Source organism: Staurois parvus, unplaced genomic scaffold, assembly GCF_062004578.1.
Source record: "Staurois parvus isolate SC_StPar_1 unplaced genomic scaffold, SC_StPar_1.0 ptg000428l, whole genome shotgun sequence".
NCBI lineage: Eukaryota > Metazoa > Chordata > Amphibia > Anura > Ranidae > Staurois > Staurois parvus.
Window position 1 is genome coordinate 497391 of NW_028318224.1, and position 22610 is coordinate 520000.

General features: G+C 42.4%; 1 protein-coding gene across 8 annotated transcripts in view; it reads right to left on the minus strand.

Moving 5' to 3' along the window:
• The window catches only part of CELF4 (CUGBP Elav-like family member 4), a 1398731-nt gene that overhangs the window by 175270 nt on the left and 1200851 nt on the right, over nt 1-22610 (minus strand). For all 8 annotated transcript variants that reach the window (XM_089687534.1, XM_089687538.1, XM_089687536.1 and 5 more), the window contains one exon: nt 11853-11996. In XM_089687534.1, the coding sequence (XP_089543660.1) occupies nt 11853-11996 (144 nt within the window). The remainder of the gene's footprint in view (nt 1-11852; nt 11997-22610) is intronic.

Genomic DNA, 22610 nt, shown 5'->3' on the forward strand with positions numbered 1-22610 from the left:
CTCAAGGAACGGCCATCATAATGGTTTATAATATATGGACTAAAAAATACTAAAAAAATGATAAAAATACTCCAATAACAAAGTGATATAATAATATATAATAAAAAAATAACTGGCAGGGCCCTCCATGGGGGTGCAGGGCCCATGGGTGGGACTGTGGAGCCTGGGACACATGACAGGGAGGATGTCACACAGGATCTCTGCCACCTGCCACCTGACTAGTCATACCGTTGACATACAACCAGGGGAGGACTGACAACTCATGGGGCCCCCGGGGCAATAGGGGATCATGGGGTCCCTGTGTCCTTGCCCACACTCAAAGTACACCCAAAAAAGCCTATAAAAGGTACCAGGGGCATTTCATGGGGCCCCCTACTGACCCAGGCCCTCGAATGGTCAGTCCGCCCCTGCATACAACATACATCCCTTTATTTTCACCTGGTGATCCTGCCAATAACACGCTCCTTGTCCTATGGTGACCACGCCCACATACTTGCCAACCTGTTCGTCCAAGTCCCAGGACATCTTCTTCCTCTTCTTCATCAGCTTCTTTCCTGGACACAGAAGCCGGGGAAAGTGACAGTTGAACCTCAGAAACAGGGGCAAACTGACAACTCATGGGGCCCCCAGGCAATAGGGGATCATGGGGCTGTGTACTTGCCCAAACTCAAAAAAGCCTATGAAAAAAGTACCAGGGGCATCTCATGGGGCCCCCTATTGGCCCCGGGCCCTCGGGCAGTGCCGAGTTTCCAAATGGTCAGTCTGCCCCTGCTCAGAAATGACGCAATGCACGCCGCTTCCATGTCCATTCCAGCTAGGGGAGATCTGTGAGAAGATGTTCGCTGGTCTCCCTTCCCTTTACCTGGCAGCACCCACCATGAGAGTTCTGGGCCCGCAGGTGGGACAGCTGAGTTTGGTCCTGGAATATTGCCTGCCGCTTCATCTGCACTCCCTGCTGCTGATGTACAACATACATCCCTTTATTTTCACCTGGAGATCCTGCCAATAACACGCTCCTTGTCTTATGGTGACCACGCCCACAAACTTACCAACCTCTTCGTCCTGGTCCCAGCACATCTTCTTCCTCTTCTTCATCAGCTTCTTTCCCGGCAGCTGAGCAAAGTGAACCTTGGAAATGTTGCAATGCACACCGCTTCCATGTCCATTCCAGCTAGGGGAGATCCGTGAGAAGGTGTTCGCTGGTCTCCCTCCCCTTTTCCTAGCAGCACCCACCATGGGGATCCTGGGCATGAAGGAGGGACAGCAGAGTCTGGTCCTGGAATATCGCCTCCTGCTTCTTTATCTCCACTCCCTTCTGCTGACAAAAAACATAGGTCCCTTTTCTTGTCCTCTCTGTCCTATGGTGACCACACCCACATACTTGCCAACCTGTTCGTCCTAGTCTACTGCCTCTTCATCAACTTCCTTTCTGGTGACCGCAGTCAGGGAAAGTGACAGTTGAACCTCGGAAATGACGCAATGCAAGTCACTTCCATGTCCCTTCCAGCTAGGCGAGATCCGTGAGAAGATGTTTGCTAATCTCCCTCCCCTTTACCAGGCGACACTCGGCATGGTGGTCTTGGACCTGCTGGTGGGACAGTGGAATCTGGTCTTGCAATATCATCTCCTGCTTCTTTATCTCCACCTTCCACTGCTGACGTACAACATCCGTCCCTTTTTTTTTTCACCTGGTGATCCCGCCAATAACACACATCTCAGTCTCCAGGACATTGTCGTCCGCTCCTTCATTAGATTCTACGTTGACCTCAGCGGCCAGGGAAAGTGACATCCGAACCCACAGGTGGTCGAAACGTACTTCTCTCTTGCATTCACTCTAGCTAGGGGAGATTGGTGAATGGGTGTTCGCTGGTCTCCCTCCCCTTTACCTGGCAACACTCGCCATGGTGGTCTTGGACCTGCTGGTGGGACATTGGAATCTGCTCTTGCAATATCGTCTCCTGCTTCTTTATCTCCACCTTCCGCTGCTGATGTACAACGTCTGGCCCTTTTTTTTTCACCTGGTGATCCTGACAATAACAGGCTCCTTGTCTTATGGCGACCACACCTACATACTTGCCAGCCTGTTCATCCTGGTCCCAGGATATCTTCTCCAGTTCCTTCATTAGCTTCTACGTTGACCACAGCGGCCAGGGAAAGTGACATCCGAACCCAGAGGTGGTCGGAACGTACTTCTCTCTTGCATTCACTCTAGCTAGGGGAGATTGGTGAATGGGTGTTCGCTGGTCTCCCTCCCCTTTACCTGGCAACACTCGCCATGGTGGTCTTGGACCTGCTGGTGGGACATTGGAATCTGCTCTTGCAATATCGTCTCCTGCTTCTTTATCTCGACCTTCCGCTGCTGATGTACAACGTCTGGCCCTTTTTTTTTCACCTGGTGATCCTGACAATAACAGGCTCCTTGTCTTATGGCGACCACACCTACATACTTGCCAGCCTGTTCATCCTGGTCCCAGGATATCTTCTCCAGTTCCTTCATTAGCTTCTACGTTGACCACAGCGGCCAGGGAAAGTGACATCCGAACCCAGAGGTGGTCGGAACGTACTTCTCTCTTGCATTCACTCTAGCTAGGGGAGATTGGTGAATGGGTGTTCGCTGGTCTCCCTCCCCTTTACCTGGCAACACTCGCCATGGTGGTCTTGGACCTGCTGGTGGGACATTGGAATCTGCTCTTGCAATATCGTCTCCTGCTTCTTTATCTCGACCTTCCGCTGCTGATGTACAACGTCTGGCCCTTTTTTTTTCACCTGGTGATCCTGACAATAACAGGCTCCTTGTCTTATGGCGACCACACCTACATACTTGCCAGCCTGTTCATCCTGGTCCCAGGATATCTTCTCCAGTTCCTTCATTAGCTTCTACGTTGACCACAGCGGCCAGGGAAAGTGACATCCGAACCCAGAGGTGGTCGGAACGTACTTCTCTCTTGCATTCACTCTAGCTAGGGGAGATTGGTGAATGGGTGTTCGCTGGTCTCCCTCCCCTTTACCCGGCAACACTCGCCATGGTGGTCTTGGACCTGCTGGTGGGACATTGGAATCTGCTCTTGCAATATCGTCTCCTGCTTCTTTATCTCTACCTTCTGCTGCTGACCTACAACATCCATCACCCTTTTTTTTCACCTGGTGATCCTGCCAATAACACGCTCCTTATCCTATGGTGACCACGCCCACATACTTGCCAACCTGTTCATCCAAGTCCCGGGACATCATCTCCTGCTTCTTCATCAGCTTCTTTCCTGGACACAGAAGCTGGGGAAAGTGACAGCTGAACCTCAGAAATGACGCAATGCAATCCGCTTCCATGTCCATTCCAGCTAGGGGAGATCCGTGAGAAGATGTTCGCTGGTCTCCCTTCCCTTTCCCTGGTGGCACCCACCATGAAGGTTCTGGGCCCGCAGGTGGGACAGCGGAGTCTGGTCCTGGAATATCGCCTCCCACTTCTTCAATTCCACTCCCTGCTGTTGACGTACAACATACGTCCTTTTTTTTTCACCTGGTGATCCTGCCAATAACACGCTCCTTATCCTATGGTGACCACGCCCACATACTTGCCAACCTGTTTGTCCTGGTCCCGGGACATCTTCTCCAGTTCCTTCATTAGCTTCTGCCTTGACCACAGCGTCCAGGGAAAGGGACATCCGAACCCAGAGGTGGTCGGAAAGTTCTTCTCTCTTGCATTCACTCTAGCTAGGGGAGATCGGTGAACGGATGGTCGCTGGACTCCCACTTCTCTACCTGGTGGGGATCCCGAGCAGGGGGTGGGAGAGCAGAGCTCCTGTTATCGACAGGGTGGGGGGGTGCTGCATTGGATTGCTTCCACCTGACAGCCAATAGGCAATTTGTTGGATTTACAGACACATGTAAAACCACCCGCTGATGACATACATCAGTGGCAGCAAAAGGAAGAAATATCCAAAAACAACATAAAACATCCACAAAGGTGAGATTTGCGACTATTTTGTGAAGGCTGATACACTGGCCCAGCATTTTTTTTTTTATTACAACTTTTTTTTGTTACAAACGTACCCATAAATGTCATCAGAACTGATTTTAAATGAAAAAAAAAAAGTTCCGCTCCCATCTCAGCTCCATCCAGCAGAACGACATCTTTTGTGTCCCAGGTGAAATCACCCGTGAAATGCTGAAATCGGCGGGTCTTTAAATAAAAGGCGCACTTGTAATGGAAGCAATGCCCTGTACATTAGCCTTTATGAACTGCAAATGGCTGCATGAGCCCTCCTTCATGAACTCCACACTTGAAAGTGGAAGGTACATTAGGAAGGCACACTCAAGGCTAATTACACCCATTATGGACACACTTTCAGCCGCACAGACAAAAAAAAAAGAAAAAAAAAAGTCGATGCAGCTTTTACAATCCTGCAGATCCCAGGAAAGTGCGGGGAGGAGAGGGATGGCAAAAGTTTCTGAACATACATCCTGTCCAGGCATGACCCTCATTTACACCGAAACCTCCTGCTTTCCCTATGGATCAGGTCCCAGCATTCATTTTTAAATTTTAGCTCATTTCTGTAGCCAAAGAACGCTTTTATTTTTTAAATTTTTTTTTATTATTTTAATGTATAATAATAATAATAAAAATAACAGTAATAACAATAATAATAATAATTATTATTGTTATTATTTTATATTATTATTATTATTGCATTGTTTGTTTTATTCCTTTATTATATAGTATTATCTCATTTTTTTAGCCAGAGAAAGGTTTTATTTTTTTCATTTTTATTTATTATTTTAATGTACAATAATAATAATAATAACAATAATAATATCAATAATAATAATAATTATTATTATTTTATATTATTATTATTATTATTATCATTATTATTACATTGTTTGTTTTATTCCTTTATTATATAGTATTAGCTAATTTTTTTAGCCAGAGAAAGGTTTTATTTTTTTCATTTTTATTTATTATTTTAATGTATAATAATAATAATAACAATAATAATATCAATAATAATAATAATTATTATTATTATTTTATATTATTATTATTATTATCATTATTATTGCATTGTTTGTTTTATTCCTTTATTATATAGTATTAGCTCATTTTTTTATCCAGAGAAAGGTTTTATTTTTTACATTTGTATTTATTATTTTAATGTATAATAATAATAATAATAATAATAATAACAATAATAACAATAATAATAATTATTATTATTATTGTTATTATTTTTTATTATTATTATTATTGCATTGTTTGTTTTATTCCTTTATTATATAGTATTAGCTCATTTTTGTAGCCAGAGAAAGGTTTTATTTTTTTTTACATATTTATTTATTATTTTAATGTATAATAATAATAACAATAATATTAATTATTATTATTGTTGTTATTATTTTATATTATTATTATTATTGCATTGTTTGTTTTATTCCTTTATTATATAGTATTAGCTTATTTCTGTAGCCATTAAAAGATTTTATTTTTTACATTTTTCTTTATTATTTTAATGTATTATAATAATAATAATTATTATTATTATTATTATTAGTATTTTATGCAAATATTATTATTATTATTATTATTACTTCATTGTTTTTTGTTTTATTCCTTTATTATATAGTATTAGCTCATTTCTGTAGCCAGAGAAAGGTTTTATTTTTTATATTTTTATTTATTATTTTAATATATAATAATAATAATTATAATAATAATAATAATAATAATAAACAATAATAATAGTTGTTGTTATTATTATTAGTTTATAGTATTATTATTATTATTATTGCATTGTTTTTGTTTTATTCCTGTATTATATAGTATTATTATAATTGCATTGTTTATTTTTTTTAATCCTTTATTTCATATTAACCCTTTAAGTTTAACACCTGAACCCAGTGTTGATACTTTGGCATGTATAAGTAAACCTACAACTGTGCAGAAATCCAGTGGGAAATCTCAGGAGACTGGTCACTTCTGCTCTCTCTCCTTGTGCAGGGTGACTGGTCTTGTCTCCACCCCCTCCTGTAGTTTTCTGCTGGCAGCCTACAGTGGGTGGTGCTTACTGGGTCCCTCCCACAGCTCTGCTCAATGTACAGACTATTTACAGAACAGCGATGATGCCACTGCTACTTGTAAAGGTAACAGCTGGGTTTGCAAAGACATTTGGCACACAAAGCCTAGTCATATCCTAAGTGGTTACTGAAGAATATATTTACATGAACATTGGTGGGCCAGGAATTCCCATTTAAGGTGACCACAGATGTTTCAATCAGTTCTTTGTTTCATTAATTTAATTGATTTGATATTATGATCAAATATCAGATAGTTATTTCAATATTCCAATTGCTTTGATATTTTGATCAAATGAAAAAAAAAAAAAAAAAAAATGTGGTAATTTTTATTTTAGTGGTACTATTATTATTACTATTATTATTATTACCACTACTACTGTATTTTGTAATATTATTTGATATTATTATTGTTATATTATTTTAGATTATTATTACCACTACTACTGTATTCTGCTTTATTATTAGATATTATTCTTGTTATTACTATATTATTATTATTATTATTATTATTATTTTTACCACTACTACTGTATTTTGTTATATTATTTGATATTACTATTGTTATTATATTATTTTACATTATTATTACCACTACTACTGTATTTTGTTATTTTATTTGATATTCTTCTTGTTGTTATTACTATATTATTTTAGATTATTATTATTTTTACCACTACTACTGTATTTTGTTATATTATTTTAGATTATTATTGTTATATTATTTTAGATTATTATTATTATTACCACTACTACTGTATTCTGCTATATTATTAGATATTATTCTTGCTATTACTATATTATTATTATTATTATTTTTACCACTACTACTGTATTTTGTTATATTATTTGATATTATTATTGTTGTTATTCCTATATTATTTTAGATTATTATTATTATTTTTACCACTACTACTGTATTTTGTTATATTATTAGATATTATTCTTGTTATTACTATATTATTATTATTATTATTTTTACCACTACTACTGTATTTTGTTATATTATTTGAGATTATTATTGTTATTATATTATTTTACATTATTATTACCACTACTACTGTATTTTGTTATATTATTTGATATTCTTCTTGTTGCTATTACTATATTATTTTAGATTATTATTATTTTTACCACTACTACTGTATTTTGTTATATTATTTTACATTATTATTGTTATATTATTTTAGATTATTATTATTATTACCACTACTACTGTATTCTGCTATATTATTAGATATTATTCTTGTTATTACTATATTATTATTATTATTATTATTATTATTTTTACCACTACTACTGTATTTTGTTATATTATTTTAGATTATTATTGTTATTATTATATTATTTTACATTATTATTACCACTACTACTGTATTTTGTTATATTATTTGATATTATTATTGTTATTATATTATTTTACATTATTACCACTACTGTATTTTGTTATTTTATTTGATATTCTTCTTGTTGTTATTACTATATTATTTTAGATTATTATTATTTTTACCACTACTACTGTATTTTGTTATATTATTTTAGATTATTATTATTGTTACCACTACTACTCTATTCTGCTATATTATTAGATATTATTCTTGTTATTACTATATTATTATTATTATTTTTACCACTACTACTGTATTTTGTTATATTATTTGATATTATTATTGTTGTTATTCCTATATTATTTTAGATTATTATTATTATTATTTTTACCACTACTACTGTATTTTGTTATATTATTAGATATTATTCTTGTTATTACTATATTATTATTATTATTATTATTATTTTTACCACTACTACTGTATTTTGTTATATTATTTGATATTATTATTGTTATTATATTATTTTACATTATTATTACCACTACTACTGTATTTTGTTATATTATTTGATATTCTTCTTGTTGCTATTACTATATTATTTTAGATTATTATTATTTTTACCACTACTACTGTATTTTGTTATATTATTTTACATTATTATTGTTATATTATTTTAGATTATTATTATTATTACCACTACTACTGTATTCTGCTATATTATTAGATATTATTCTTGTTATTACTATATTATTATTATTATTTTTACCACTACTACTGTATTTTGTTATATTATTTGATATTATTATTGTTGTTATTCCTATATTATTTTAGATTATTATTATTATTTTTACCACTACTACTGTATTTTGTTATATTATTAGATATTATTCTTGTTATTACTATATTATTTTAGATTATTATTATTATCATCATCATGACCACTACTACTGTATTTTGTTATATTAAATTATATTATTATTGTTATTATATTATTTTAGTTTTTATTATTATTATTATTATTATTATTATTATTATTACCGCCACTACTATATTTTGTTATATTATTTTAGGTTATTATTATTTTCATTGTTATTATTACCACTACTGCTATTTTTGTTATATTATTTGATACTATTATTATTATTATTATTATTATCATCATTATTGTTATTATTTTTAATATATTTCATTATAATAATTTCTATTATTATTATTATCATATTTTATTTTATCATTTTATTTATTCAGATTGACTATTTTTAGTTTGAATTGGAAACACCTGGTTAATTTTTTTTTTTTTTGTAAACGGAACGGATGTAAATGGACAAAAAAAGGATGAAAATGGATGAAAACTGATGTAAATGGACAAAAAAAGGATGAAAATGGATGAAAACAGATGTACGCAGACAAAAAACTGATGAAAACGGATGTAAATGGGCAAACACAGATGTAAACGGACAAAAAACCTAGATAAAAACAGATGAAAAACTGATGTAAAAATGGATGTAAAATGACAAAAAAAGGATGAAAACATGTAAATGGACAAAAAAAGGATGAAAATGTATGCAAATGGGTGTAAGCAGACAAAAAAAACTGATGAAAACAGATGTAAATGGACAAAACCAGACGTAAACGGACACAAAAACCTGATGAAAACGGATGAAAAACTAATGTTATAACGGATGTAAACGAACAAAAAAAAACGAATGATAACGGATGAAAAAGTGATGTAAAACGGATGTGAACTAATCATTTTTTTGGAAAAAAATTTGACTGAACTGATGAAAAAAAGGTAGCGCCCGTGTGAAAGGGGCCTTTTTCCATTCGTTGTTGCCGTCATTCACACAGAATGAATGTACCTGCACTGTCACAGGATGAATAGATCTGTCATTCCTGTATAAATACACCCCCCAGTGTCCTCTCCATATTGCTTCCTAATCCAGCCGCTTCTACTCATAGATGGGGCGAACAATATGACGTGTATTTCCTGTGATCATCAGCTCCACCTAGTGGCCATAATGCAGTATCTTCCTGATTCACTCTTATATTTTATGAATGGATAACATTCGACCTGGAGAGGAAACAGCTTCATAACATTCATTTTTGCCCCCATTTGCACAGAAATGATGAATAGATCTGCATTTTTTTCTCATAAATACACCCCATGGTGCCCTCCTCATCCTGCTTCCTAATGAGTGAGCAAAGCCAGTCCCTTCCATTCACAAACAGAGCGAACGATCATTAATACATATTAAAGAGGAGCTCCGCCCCCCCCTCCCAAAAATGAAAAGATACAAATGCAGCAGCGGCTGCCTTTTAATATTAGAGCTCTTACCTGTCTAGGGATCCAGCGATGTCCTCACCCCCAGGTGATTCTTCAATTGGCTGGGTGCTGGCGCCGCCATCTTGACTAAGGGAAACTGCCAGGCTCCTACTGCACATGTGCGACACATGCTGGGCTTTGTGAATGTGCAATCTTTTGGGACCTGTGAAGCATCCCAGATGGCTGCAGGGTGGGAATGTGAATGTCAAAACCAGATACCCGCTCCACCCCCAAAAGCGGGGGGGGGGGGGGAGAGGCAGATAAGCAAAACTTCCACTTTTGGATGGAGCTCCGCTTTAAGGCTGGAGTTCTTGGTTAATATTTCCTATGCTCATCGGCTCCTCCCAGTGGCCACAATGCAGCACCCCCCTGATTCACTCTATATTTTTATGACTGAATAACATTCGACCTGGAGAGAATATAGCTTAATAACATTTGATTTTGCACCCGTTCACACAGAATAAATGTACACGCAGTCCTGCAGGATGAATAGCTTTGCAATTTTTTTTTTTTTTTTAATAAATACACCCCATAGTGTCATCTTCATCCTGCTTCCTAATGAAGGAGCAAAGCCAGTTCCTTTCACTCATCTCTTCCTCTCGGGGGGGGGGGGGGGGGTCAGCAGGGCACAGCCTATGACATCACTGCCATTACCACCATATTTGGGATTCAGCACCATGGACAGCATCACACGCCCATTCACTGAACATTGGCCAACACTGGGACGGCGAATGCTGGTCAATGTGCAGATGAATCTTGTCAGCCTACCAATCCTGGATTTGTCTTCTTTGTCTTATGGCGCCCCGCCGTCTCTTGCTCCTCCCCTTCTCTGGGATCCGGAGCCCACGTGTACCGGAGATAGGGAGGGATTACTATGTGCAGGAACTCCTCCCTTCTGAGTCACCTCTTGTCTCCGCCCCCCTACCCACCTCCAAGCACCATGCTTGGTCCGAGGTAGATCCCCTGCAGCCAGCGACAATAGATCCCCTCAGCAACAGTAGACCTTCCCAGCAACAATGTACCCCCCCAACAAAATTTCCCTCCAACAACAGTAGATCTCTCCCAGCAACAATTGACCACCCAGCAACATAAGACCCATCTCCAGGCACAATAGATCCCCCACCAGCAACAATAGACACCCCTCTGCAAAAATAGATCTTCTTCAGCAACAATAGATCCCTCAGCAGCAACATTAGACCCTCCTCCACAAAAATAGATCTTCTTCAGTAACAATAGATCCCTCAGCAGCCAGCATCAATAGACTCCCCAGCACTCCTTGCCATTACATACATCCAGTGCTGGAGGTGCCGGGACTGGGTTCCCCCCGGTATTTCCGCTGAAAAAGATCTCCGCTCCTCTGTAACATTGTTATCATCCATGCTTGGTCCTACGTAGATCCCCTGCAGCCAGCGACAATAGATCCCCTCAGCAACAGTAGACCTTCCCAGAAAAAATGGACCCCCACAAACCCCCCCCCCCCCGCAAAAATACCCCCACCAATAGAAAAAAATATACCCCATCTGCAACAATAGACCCCCTCTACAAAAATAGATCTTCTTCAGCAATAGAACCCTCTGCAAAAATAGATCTTCTTCAGCAACAATAGACCCACCATCAGCAACAATAGACCCCCATCAGCAACAATAGACCCCCTTCCACAAAAACAGATCTTCTTCAGCAACAATAGACCCCCATCAGCAACAATAGACTCCCCTCTGCAAAAATAGATCTTCTTCAGCAACAATAGACCCACCATCAGCAACAATAAGACCCCCATCAGCAACAAAAGACCCCATCAGCAAAAATAGATCTTCTTCAGCGACGATAGACCCACATCAGCAACAGTAGACCCGCATCCGCAAAAAAAAAGATCTTCTTTAGCAACAATAGATCCCCCAGCAGCCAGCATCAATAGACTCTCCAGCACACCCCAGCACTCCTTGCCATTACATACGTCCAGTGCTGGAGGTGCCGGGACTGCATTCCCCCGCGTTGCCCCCGCATTCCCCCCGCGTTCCCCCAGCGTTCCCCCCCGAGATCTCCCCACGTCCCCCCCACGTACCCCCCGAGATCCCGGCTCCTCTGGTACATTGTTCTCACGGGATACTCTGGGCTAGGACTGATAGACTTACTGCCTGTGCATACGCTCCATAGGCTCCGAACTGGATGGCCATCGGGTTGAACATCCCCATCTGCCCCGCCATTTGCTGCATGCGTCTCATTGTGCGCTCCTTGTCTGTGTCTGCAAACTTCACCACCAGGCTCGAGGACGCCCCCTAGGGAACAAAGGAGAGAATACATTAATACTGAGCCCCAACCTCCCCTCCAGTCTTGCACAGATGCACCGGCTCCTCTCCTGGACTGCAATGGTTGACTCTGATTTCACTGCACACTGTGAGCGCCTCACAGTGTGCACTAGAAGCTGCAGCAAGTCAGACGGAGCTCCGCCTCATTTCCTGGCTGGAGGACATCCAGCATCATCTAGCCCAAGGGTCTCCAAACTATGACCCATAAGACAGATCCAACTCTTTACCTAAGATTTTATCTGACCCAGGAATAGGAAGAGCAGCATATCTTCAATGTGTACAGGCTGAGGGTTCAGGTCTATGGGGTCTGCTTCAGCCTGGTATAACGGGGGACTCTGAAAGGGACCCTGAAGTAAGGAGGACTATGATGGGACCCTGATAGAACTGAGGATTCTGATATAAGGGTGGACTCTGGTGGGGACCTTGATATAAGGGGAGACTCTGAGGGGGATCCTGATGAAAGGATAGACTCTGAGGGGGATCCTGATGTAAGGGGGACTCTGAGGGGGACCCTGATGTAAGGGGGACTCTGAGGGGAAACCTTATGTAAGGGGGACTCTGAGGGGGAGATGAAAGAAAGAGCGCACAAACCTTGCGCATTACCTCAATAAATAGTGACTAATTTTATTAATAAGGAAATATACTCACAAAATGATTGTATAACAGGCATAAGTAACCATAATCCAAACAGGGTTACAGGTAAATCAAAAAGGGGGGGAATGAAGGCCAACGCGTTTCGAAGGGCGCTCCCTTCTTCATCAGAGCTGGGTTTGGCAGATAGAAACTTCAGTATGGCAGAATTCCCATGACAAGGAGATATTACAGCAGTTCAGCCTGTTTAGGACTCTGAGGGCGACCTGATGTAAGGGGGACTCTGAGGCGGACCCTGATGTAAGGGGGACTCTGAGGGGGACCCTGATGTAAAGTGGACTCTGAGGGGAACCCTGATGTAAGGAGGAACCTGATGTAAGGGGGACAATGATGGGGACCTGGTTGTAAGGGGGGACTCTGAGGCGGACCCTGATATAAGGAGGGACTTTGAGAGGGACGCTGATGTAAGGGGGACTCTGATAGGGACCCTGATGTAAGGAGGGACTCTGATAGGGACACTGATGGAGACTCTAATCAAAGGTTGGATTCAGATGGATAACCTGATGTAAGGGGGACTCTGATGGGGACTCGGATGAAAGGATGGACTCTGATGAGGAACCTGATATAAGGGAGATGCTGATTGGGACTCTAATATGAGGGGGACTCTGATTGGGTCCCTGATGTAAGGGAAGGCTTTGTTGGGGACCTTGTTCTAAGGGGAAACTCTGATGGGAGCCCTGATGTAAGGTGGGGGGGACACTGACATAAGGGGGACTCTGATAGGGACCCTGATGTAAGGGGAGGAGTTAGATGGAGAACCAAATGTAAGGGGGACTCTAATGGGGACCTTGTTCTAAGGGGAAACTCTGATGGGGACCCAATGTGGGGGGGGGGGGGCTCTGTTGGGGACACTGATGTAAGGGGAGGAGTCAGATGGAGAACCAAATGTAAGGGGGACTCTGATGGAGACACTTATGTATGGGGGGGACTCTGATGGGGACCCTGAGGAAAGGGGAGGAGTCAGATGGTCAACCATATGTAAGGGGGACTCTGATGGAGACTCTGATGATAGGGTGGACTGTGATGGGGAGTATCTATGTATAATGCGACCTTTGTAGTAAAAGGTTTGAAGACCCCTAATCTGCCCCCCCCCCCAAAGCCTGACTGCCCCTCCCCCTTCATTTACTGAATTTCACTTCTTTCAGTCATGGCTTCTCAGCATCACATGTGGGCGGAGCCATGCAAATACAACCTGCCTAGGAACACCCACTCCGTCAGAATGACACCCACCCAATAAAGCGTTCTGACATCTGCATAACTCCTCCCACGAGGAGTGGCTGAGCACTCTGGAGAGGAGCAGTGAGGCGCGGGGGGCTGGGATGTTTCAGGAACGGCACTTTCTTTGCCATTTCTGTACTTATAAAATGTTTTCAGGAAGCTGTGTACAGCACCCGGCCAGCCCCTCCCACCAGTCATGATCTGCCTGCATTGCCATAGAGCTACACAGAGACCCAGTGATGACATCACAGTAATGGAAATAAAAAGATTTTCTTTCAACATTACAACAACATATCAGCATGTGGGGGGGGGGGGGGGGCAGAAAAAGCAAAATATATGCAGAATAAACTACAGCTTTAACCCTTCCCTACTCCAAAAAAAATGAAAAAAAAATGATGGCTATAAGATACATTTTAACTTTCTTTCACATTTCTGTATTTATCTAAAATCTAAATATCAAAAAAAATTATTATTCTCTTAAATAATATCTTTATAGTTTCTTTAACCCCTTCCTGTCCAGACACTTTCCCCCCCTTCCTGTCCGGACACTTTCCCCCCCTTCCTGTCCGGACACTTTCCCCCCCCTTCCAGTCTGGACACTTTCCCCCCCTTCCTGTCCGGACACTTTCCCCCCTTCCAGTCCGGACACTTTCCCCCCTTCCAGTCCGGACACTTTCCCCCCCTTCCAGTCCGGACACTTTCCCCCCCTTCCAGTCCGGACACTTTCACCCCCTTCCAGTCCGGACACTTTCCCCCCCTTCCAGTCCGGACACTTTCCCCCCCTTCAGTTCGGACACTTTCACCCCCTTCCAGTCTGGACACTTTCCCCCCCCTTCAGTTCGGACACTTTCACCCCCTTCCAGTCCGGACACTTTCCCCCCTTCCAGTCCGGACACTTCCCCCCGTTCCAGTCCGGACACTTTCCCCCCCTTCCTGTCCGGACACTTTCCCCCCCCTTCCAGTCCGGACACTTTCCCCCCCTTCCAGTCCGGACACTTTTACCCCCTTCCAGTCCGGACACTTTCCCCCCCTTCCAGTCCGGACACTTTCCCCCCCTTCCAGTCCGGACGCTTTCCTCCCCTTCCAGTCCGGACACTTTCCCCCCCTTCCAGTCCGGACACTTTCCCCCCCTTCCAGTCCGGACACTTTCACCCCCTTCCAGTCCGGACACTTTCCCCCCCTTCCAGTCCGGACACTTTCCCCCCCTTCCAGTCCGGACACTTTCACCCCCTTCCAGTCCGGACACTTTCCCCCCCTTCCAGTCCGGACACTTTCCCCCCCTTCCAGTCCGGACACTTTCACCCCCTTCCAGTCCGGACACTTTCACCCCTTCCAGTCCGGACACTTTCACCCCCTTCCAGTCCGGACACTTTCACCCCTTCCAGTCCGGACACTTTTACCCCCTTCCTGTCCGGACACTTTTACCCCCTTCCTGTCCAGGCCAATTTTCAGCTTTCAGCGCTATCACACTTTGAATGACAATTGCGCGGTCATGCAACACTGTACCCATATGAATTTTTTAGCATTTTTTGAGACAGATAAAGCTTTATTTTGGTGGTATTTATTCACCGCTGGGATTTTTATTTTTTTTTGCTATATCAATGAAAAAGTGCAAAAATTTTGAAAAAAAGGTGTTTTTAATATATAATATAAAAATATAATTTAATATAAACATTTTAATAAAATATTGCAAATAAATAATCTTTCTTCATAAATCTTGGCCAAAATTTATTCATCTATCTTTTTAGTAAAAAAAAACAAAACAAATTAGTTTATAACCAAAAATGATAATTTTTCCAAATTTCTCTTTACATTTTTATTTTATTTTTTTACATTATTATTTATGTTTTTTGTTTTAATATACTGTCACCCTAGCAGTACAGTGACACCATGGTGACACTGTACTACTTGTGGGGGGTGATGAAGATTTTTTTTTTTTACACTGATTGCTTTTGCACCCATAAAGGCTGTAAAATCAATCATTTCTCCTCTCTGGCTGCATTCCTGCAGCCATTGAGAAATAATGTGCGAGCTGTGATTGGTCACAGCTTGTCACATGGTACAAGGCAGGCGCTGTTTATGAAAGGCAACCCCCTCCTGCACTGCTCCCGTCCGGCCCACGGTGTGGTTAAGGTACATAGCTCCCGCCCCTGAGGAATCAACAATTCGACTATATACACAAAAAAAGCAAAATACTCTCATGATCACTTTCCAGTTATTTATTTTTTTTTACCGAAATACCTGGAATATTCCACAAAATTACAAAAAGAATCCAGCATGTAGAGACAATTTTTTTTTTTTTACACTGATTGCTTTTTCACCCATACAGGCTGTAAAAGCAATCATTTGTCCTTCTCTCTGACTGCATTCTTGCAGCCATTGAGAACTACCATGTGAGATGTGATTGGTCACAGCATGTCACATGGTACAAGGCTGCTGCGAATGGCCCTGTACCATGTGACCTCTGTGATCATTCACAGATTTCTCAAGTAGTAAGCAATGATGTCAGGAAGTGAAATCTTGCTTACTACTATTTATGTGATCAGTGATTGGCCAATCAGTGATCACATGAATCGGGACCTCACAAAGATGTCCCGTACAGCGATCTGTGTTCCGAAAGACACAGCGGACACCGATCGTGGTGCCACGCGCTCCCAGGGAGTGCGCACAGGCTGTAAATGTGGGCGCCGTTTATGCCATGGTACAAGGCTATTGTGAATAGCCCTGTACCATGTGATCTCTGTGATTATTCGAAGATTTCTCAAGTAGTAAGCAATGATGTCAGGAAGTGAAATCTTGCTTACTACTATTTATGTGATCACTGATTGGCCAATCAGTGATCACATGAATTGGGACCTCACACAGAGGTCCCGTACCACGATCCGTGTTCCGAAGGACACAGCGGGCACCGGTCGTGGTGCTGCACGCTCCCAGGGAGTGCGCACAGGCTGTAAAGGCGGGCGCTGTTTATGAAAGGCAACCCACCCCTGCACTGCTCCCATCCGCCCATGTACTTAAACGGTCGGACGGGAGCAGTGCAAGTGGTTGAAGTACATAGAACCAATCATATTAGCTCCCTCCCCTGAGGAATCAACAATTCGACTACATACACAAAAAAAGCAAAATACTCTCATGATCACTTTCCAGTTTTCTTTTGTTTTTTTTTTAACCGAAATACCCGGAATATTCCACAAAATTACAAAAAGAATCCAGCGTGTAGAGACAAGTGAAACCTAGGAAATGCCCTCTGTTGTTTGTTAGAGGTTAAGCCTGTATCATCAGCTCCATCTACGGGTCAAAATGTGGTAGTTTTCTGAAATACCGCAATTTGAATACTATACCACATTTTAGCCACTAGATGGAGCTGATGATACGGGCATTAACCTCTTAGCAAAAATACGGGACATTTCGTTCAACTTGCGCAAACAATTCTGCCATTCAGACAGCCAAAGTTTTATAAATGACCTCCTAAGGGTCAATTAGTTCACAGTACTCTCCCCGACAATATCTTCATCTGATTTTCTCTCTAGAAAGGACAGCGTTACCTTTATTCAGGCAACATCCAGGGTCACTATCTACTTGCTGGACTGAAATGCTGGCTCAGAGATGTCAGAATCTTGAAAATCATGCTGCCTTTGTGTGTTCACAAAAGTCTGACACAGATCAGCCCCTGATACAGCCTCTCATCTTGTGACTTGCTACAAAGTTACAATGTACAGTGTGATCACTGGGAGGGGAGAAGACTGAGGAAATGCTTCCCCCTGCCTGTAGCAGACTGATGACTTCAGTTGCAAAGTTACCCGAGTGGTACTCAACTCAAGTACTCAACGGTGGCTTTTTATTAATAAAGGGTGGAGCTTTGATACTGTTGCAGCATATTGTGATGTCAGACTGTCAGAAAGACCCCGCATTCACTATATCCGCTCTCCCCGGAACCCGCATTCACTATATCCGCTCTCCCCGGAACCCGAATTCACTATATCCGCTCTCCCCGGAACCCGCATTCACTATATCCACTCTCCCCGGACCCCGCATTCACTATATCCGCTCTCCCCGGAACCCGCATTCACTATATCCGCTCTCCCCGGAACCTGCATTCACTATATCCGCTCTCCCCCGACCCCGCATTCACTATATCCGCTCTCCCCGGAACCTGCATTCACTATATCCGCTCTCCCCGGAACCTGCATTCACTATATCCGCTCTCCCCAGACCCCGCATTCACTATATCCGCTCTCCCCGGACCCTGCATTCACTATATCCGGTCTCCCCGGACCCCGCATTCACTATATCCGCTCTCCCCGGACCCTGCATTCACTATATCCGCTCTCCCCGGACCCCGCATTCACTATATCCGGTCTCCCCGGACCCCGCATTCACTATATCCGGTCTCCCCGGACCCCGCATTCGCTATATCTGGTCTCCCCGGACCCCGCATTCACTATATCCGGTCTCCCCGGACCCCGCATTCGCTATATCTGGTCTCCCACAGTACACACAACATGGAAATGGAATTATTTTAGTAAATATAAACTGCTAAATACCATTTCTCATCAGCAGTATAGAGCAGTCTTGTGACTTCTATGAGTTTCCAGTAGAGCACTGGTTAAAGCTTGAAGGAGTTTTCATTCTCTTTTGACTGTCCTATGAGGCTGCATAACCCCTGACCCTCTGTCTAGACAGTGCTGATTGGCCGTGCTGATCACATGCACTCTCCCAAAGAAAAAAAACCTCTCTAACAATGTACACCAAAGTGAGCATGTGCAGAGTAACTATGTACTATCATCAGATGGATTGTGGACAGTAGAAGAAGAGGAGGATCAGAGAAGACAGGATCAAACAGAGTTTTAAACAATGCAGAGGATTAACCCCTTACGTTCCATAGTGAGTATAACAAGCACGCTTTACTGCATCTAGACTGATTGTACTGTTTTGGGTTTAGGGACACTTGAACCTTTTACCGCCCACATAGCACCAAAGTGTGGTGGCCAAGGGGGCGGGCTTTAGCATCCATAGGCAGTACCAGCTCCAGGTCATGTGACCACTGTGAGAGACAATCACATTGGTCACATGATCAGCCGATCCTTCCCATCCCTTGGCGTAAAGACCCTCTTAAAAGGACAGGAAGGGGTTAAAGAAGTCTCTGTCCAATTTATTTATTGGAGGCCTTTTTTTGTTGGTAGTACATTTGGTGTTAGGCTCGGTTCACACCTAAAGGTTCCAACAAGCGCGGGTGCTTTGTTGCGCATTTGTTGCGCGTTCCCGCATGTGGCGTGTATGGCGGCCCGTTCATTCCAATGGCCTGCCCTATGCATGCGAAACGCGGAAAAGAGGTCCCTGACTCTTTTCTAAAAACATGCCGTACTGAGCCGCATGCGGTTTGGTGTGCGTAAAAACAGGCGAGCTTGCAGAGGGTTGGGGAAGCAATTAACGGTTAACGGCACAATCATGCGTCTGTTAAAGGGGAATGCGTTTCTGTGCATGTAAGGAAATCTCCACTGTTTTGCATGCGACCCTGAATCCCAATAGCATTCTCATACACACACCAATGTTCTGATGGTACCCATTGGTGGAACGTTGGTCAACAAAGCCTCGGCTGAGCAGTCCAAACATAGATCCAAAAGGGCCGCCAAATACTCCAAGGTGGGAGGGAACAGAGCCAGGAAGTATGGCAGGGAGGGAACAGAGCCAGAAAGAATGATAGGGAGGGAACAGAGCCAGAAAGTATGGCAGGGAGGGAACAGAGCCAGAAAATATGGCAGGGAGGGAACAGAGCCAGAAAGTATGATAGGGAGGGAACAGAGCCAGGAAGTATGGTAGGGAGGGAACAGAGCCAGGAAGTATGGCAGGGAGGGAACAGAGCCAGAAAGAATGGTAGGGAGGGAACAGAGTTAGGAAGTATGGCAGGGAGGTAACAGAGCCAGGAAGTATGGCAGGGAGGGAACAGAGCCAGGAATTATGGCAGGGAGGGAACAGAGCCAGAAAGTATGGCAGGGAGGGAACAGAGCTAGGAAGTATGGCAGGGAGGGAACAGAGTTAGGAAGTATGGCAGGGAGGGAACAGAGCCAGGAAGTATGGCAGGGAGGGAACAGAGCCAGGAAGTATGATAGGGAGGGAACAGAGCCAGAAAGTATGGCAGGGAGGGAACAGAGTTAGGAAGTATGACAGGGAGGGAACAGAGCCAGAAAGTATGGCAGGGAGGGAACAGAGCCAGGAATTATGGCAGGGAGGGAATAGAGCCAGGAAGTATGGCAGGGAGGGAACAGAGCCAGGAATTATGGCAGGGAGGGAATAGAGCCAGGAAGTATGGCAGGGAGGGAACAGAGTCAGAAAGTATGGCAGGGAGATAACAGAGTCAGGAAGTATGACAGGGAGGTCTCACCGGAGAGGTCCTTTAAGGGATATAAGAGGGCAGCAGGTGATTTGACCCACCAGACTTCACCTTTAACTTCAATATCACTTTTGGGCGGACTGACCCTTTAAATGCGATTACTTGTGTATCGATCAGAAAGCCTCATTTCAAAGTAATGAAACACGAGTCACGAGCAGCTACTGGGGCGACCAATCCCATTATATAACAGCATAATGTTCTTATTGATCCGCCTCTTAATTGCCGCTCATCGGCGAAGGAATATTTGTAACGTAGACATTTCCTGCTAAGTCTCGGCCTGACCAGTCGATGGCGGCGTACTTAATTAACTGTGATTCGCCGTGCCAGCCACTAAGTTGGGCTTAATGATGGTTCTGTCTTCGGGGGGGGGGGGGGGCAGATCAGGTCTTCTTTCCCATGCCATCCAGGGTGGCTTGATGACGCACCCCCCAGGGGGCGGGTCCTTGACACCCTGGACTCAACTCTGAAAGAAGACCAGTGCTGGACTGCAAGGACTTTTTTTTCAACATGGAATCTTTAACTTTCAAAAAAACAGCTAAACGCACAACTGCCATATATACCCGCTAAAGCATTGGCAGTTGTTGTCTACCCAGGCTTGCAATCCGGGTGCCCACCCCAGGCAGTGGAATTCGGTCCCTGACCTGCAGGGCTGGCAACTTAATCAAGGACCTGCCCTCAGGATTCTGATTGGACAACGAAAGCAGCAGCATTTTAATGAGGTCATTCCTGCTTCCTCCCTAACCCTAGGTTCACACCTACGCAGGTTGCGTTTTGTGCGTTTCTGCATTGAGTTTTCCGTTTTTGATGCGTTTTTCATTTTGCTTTCTTTTCTTTTTTTTTCCATTTTTCTTGTTGCTAGGCAGATTTTAAACGCAAAACGTGGCAAAAACACATCAAAAATGCATAAAAAACAAAGTACATGCTTTTCTGCAGAGTTCCCATTGCAACATTTTGCGTTCAAAAAAAGTCCCTGACCCTTTCCAAAAAAGCGCACTGGTTGCCTTGTTGCTAGGCAGATTTTAAACGCAAAACGTGACAAAATCGCATCAAAAACACAATACATACTTTTCTGCAGCGTTCTCATTGAAATGTATAGACCCAAAAATGCAACGTTTTGCGTTCAGAAAAGTCCTCGACCCTTTCCAAAAAAGCGTAGCGGGTGAAAACGCGCAGATGTGAACCTGTCCCATAAGAGATCATATTAAACTGACTGTACTGCGTTTCTGCATTGCGTTTTGCATTTTCGATGCGTTTTTCATTTTATTTGTTAATTTGTTTTTAATTTTTCTTGCTGCTAGGCAGATTTTAAAAGCAAAACGCGGCAAAAACGCATCAAAAATGCAATACATGCTTTTCTGCAGCGTTCCCGTTGAAATCTATAGAACCAAAAAAGGCAACGTTTGCGTTCAAAAAGGTCCCTGACCCTTTCCAAAAAAGCGCAGTGGGTAAAAATGCAGAGATGTGAACCTGTCCCATAAGAGATCATGTTAAACTGACTGTACTGCGTTTCTGGATTGCGTTTCGCATTTTTGATGCATTTTCTTTTCTTTTTTTTCATTTTTCTTGTTTTTAGGCAGATTTTAAATGCAAAACGCATCAAAAATGCATGAAAAACACAGTACATGCTTTTCTGCAGCGTTCTTATTGAAGTCTATAGAACCAAAAAACGCAACTTTTTGCGTTCAAAAAAGTCCCCGCCCCTTTCCAAAAAAAAAAAAATGCGCCGGGTGAAAACTTACTGTACTATATCTATGACGGTGCAACTTTGTCACCCTAGGACAAGAAGTGTCTTATGACTACAGAACACCTCCCGCTCTCTCTATCACCAGAACATAGAGGGGAGGTGTTCTGTAGTCCACAGAAGAGAGCTGGGTGCCGACAGCTATTAAAACACTGACCTTTAGTAGTGCATTAGTGGCTAGAACCTACTTACTGTACGAAATCTATGAAGGTGCAACGCTGTCATCCCAAGACAGAACAAGCGTTAGGACTACAGAACTCCTCCCTCTATCTCTATAGCATAGAGGGTGTTTTGTATTCCACGTAAAAGACCTGGACATAGACAGCAATTAAAAGACTCCCATTTAATAGTGTAGGTGAATGGCTAGAACCCATTTATGTGCTGTACTATATCTAAGCAGACACAGCATTGTCACCTTAGGACAGGAAGTGTGTCAGGACTACAGCACACCTCTCCTTCTTTTCCATAACATTCCCAAAATGTTCTCCATAACATAGAGGGGAAGTGTTTTGTAGTCCATGGAATTCAACTGGGCCCAGGCAGAAATGAAAACAAAAATAATTTTAGTAGTGCAGGCGAATGG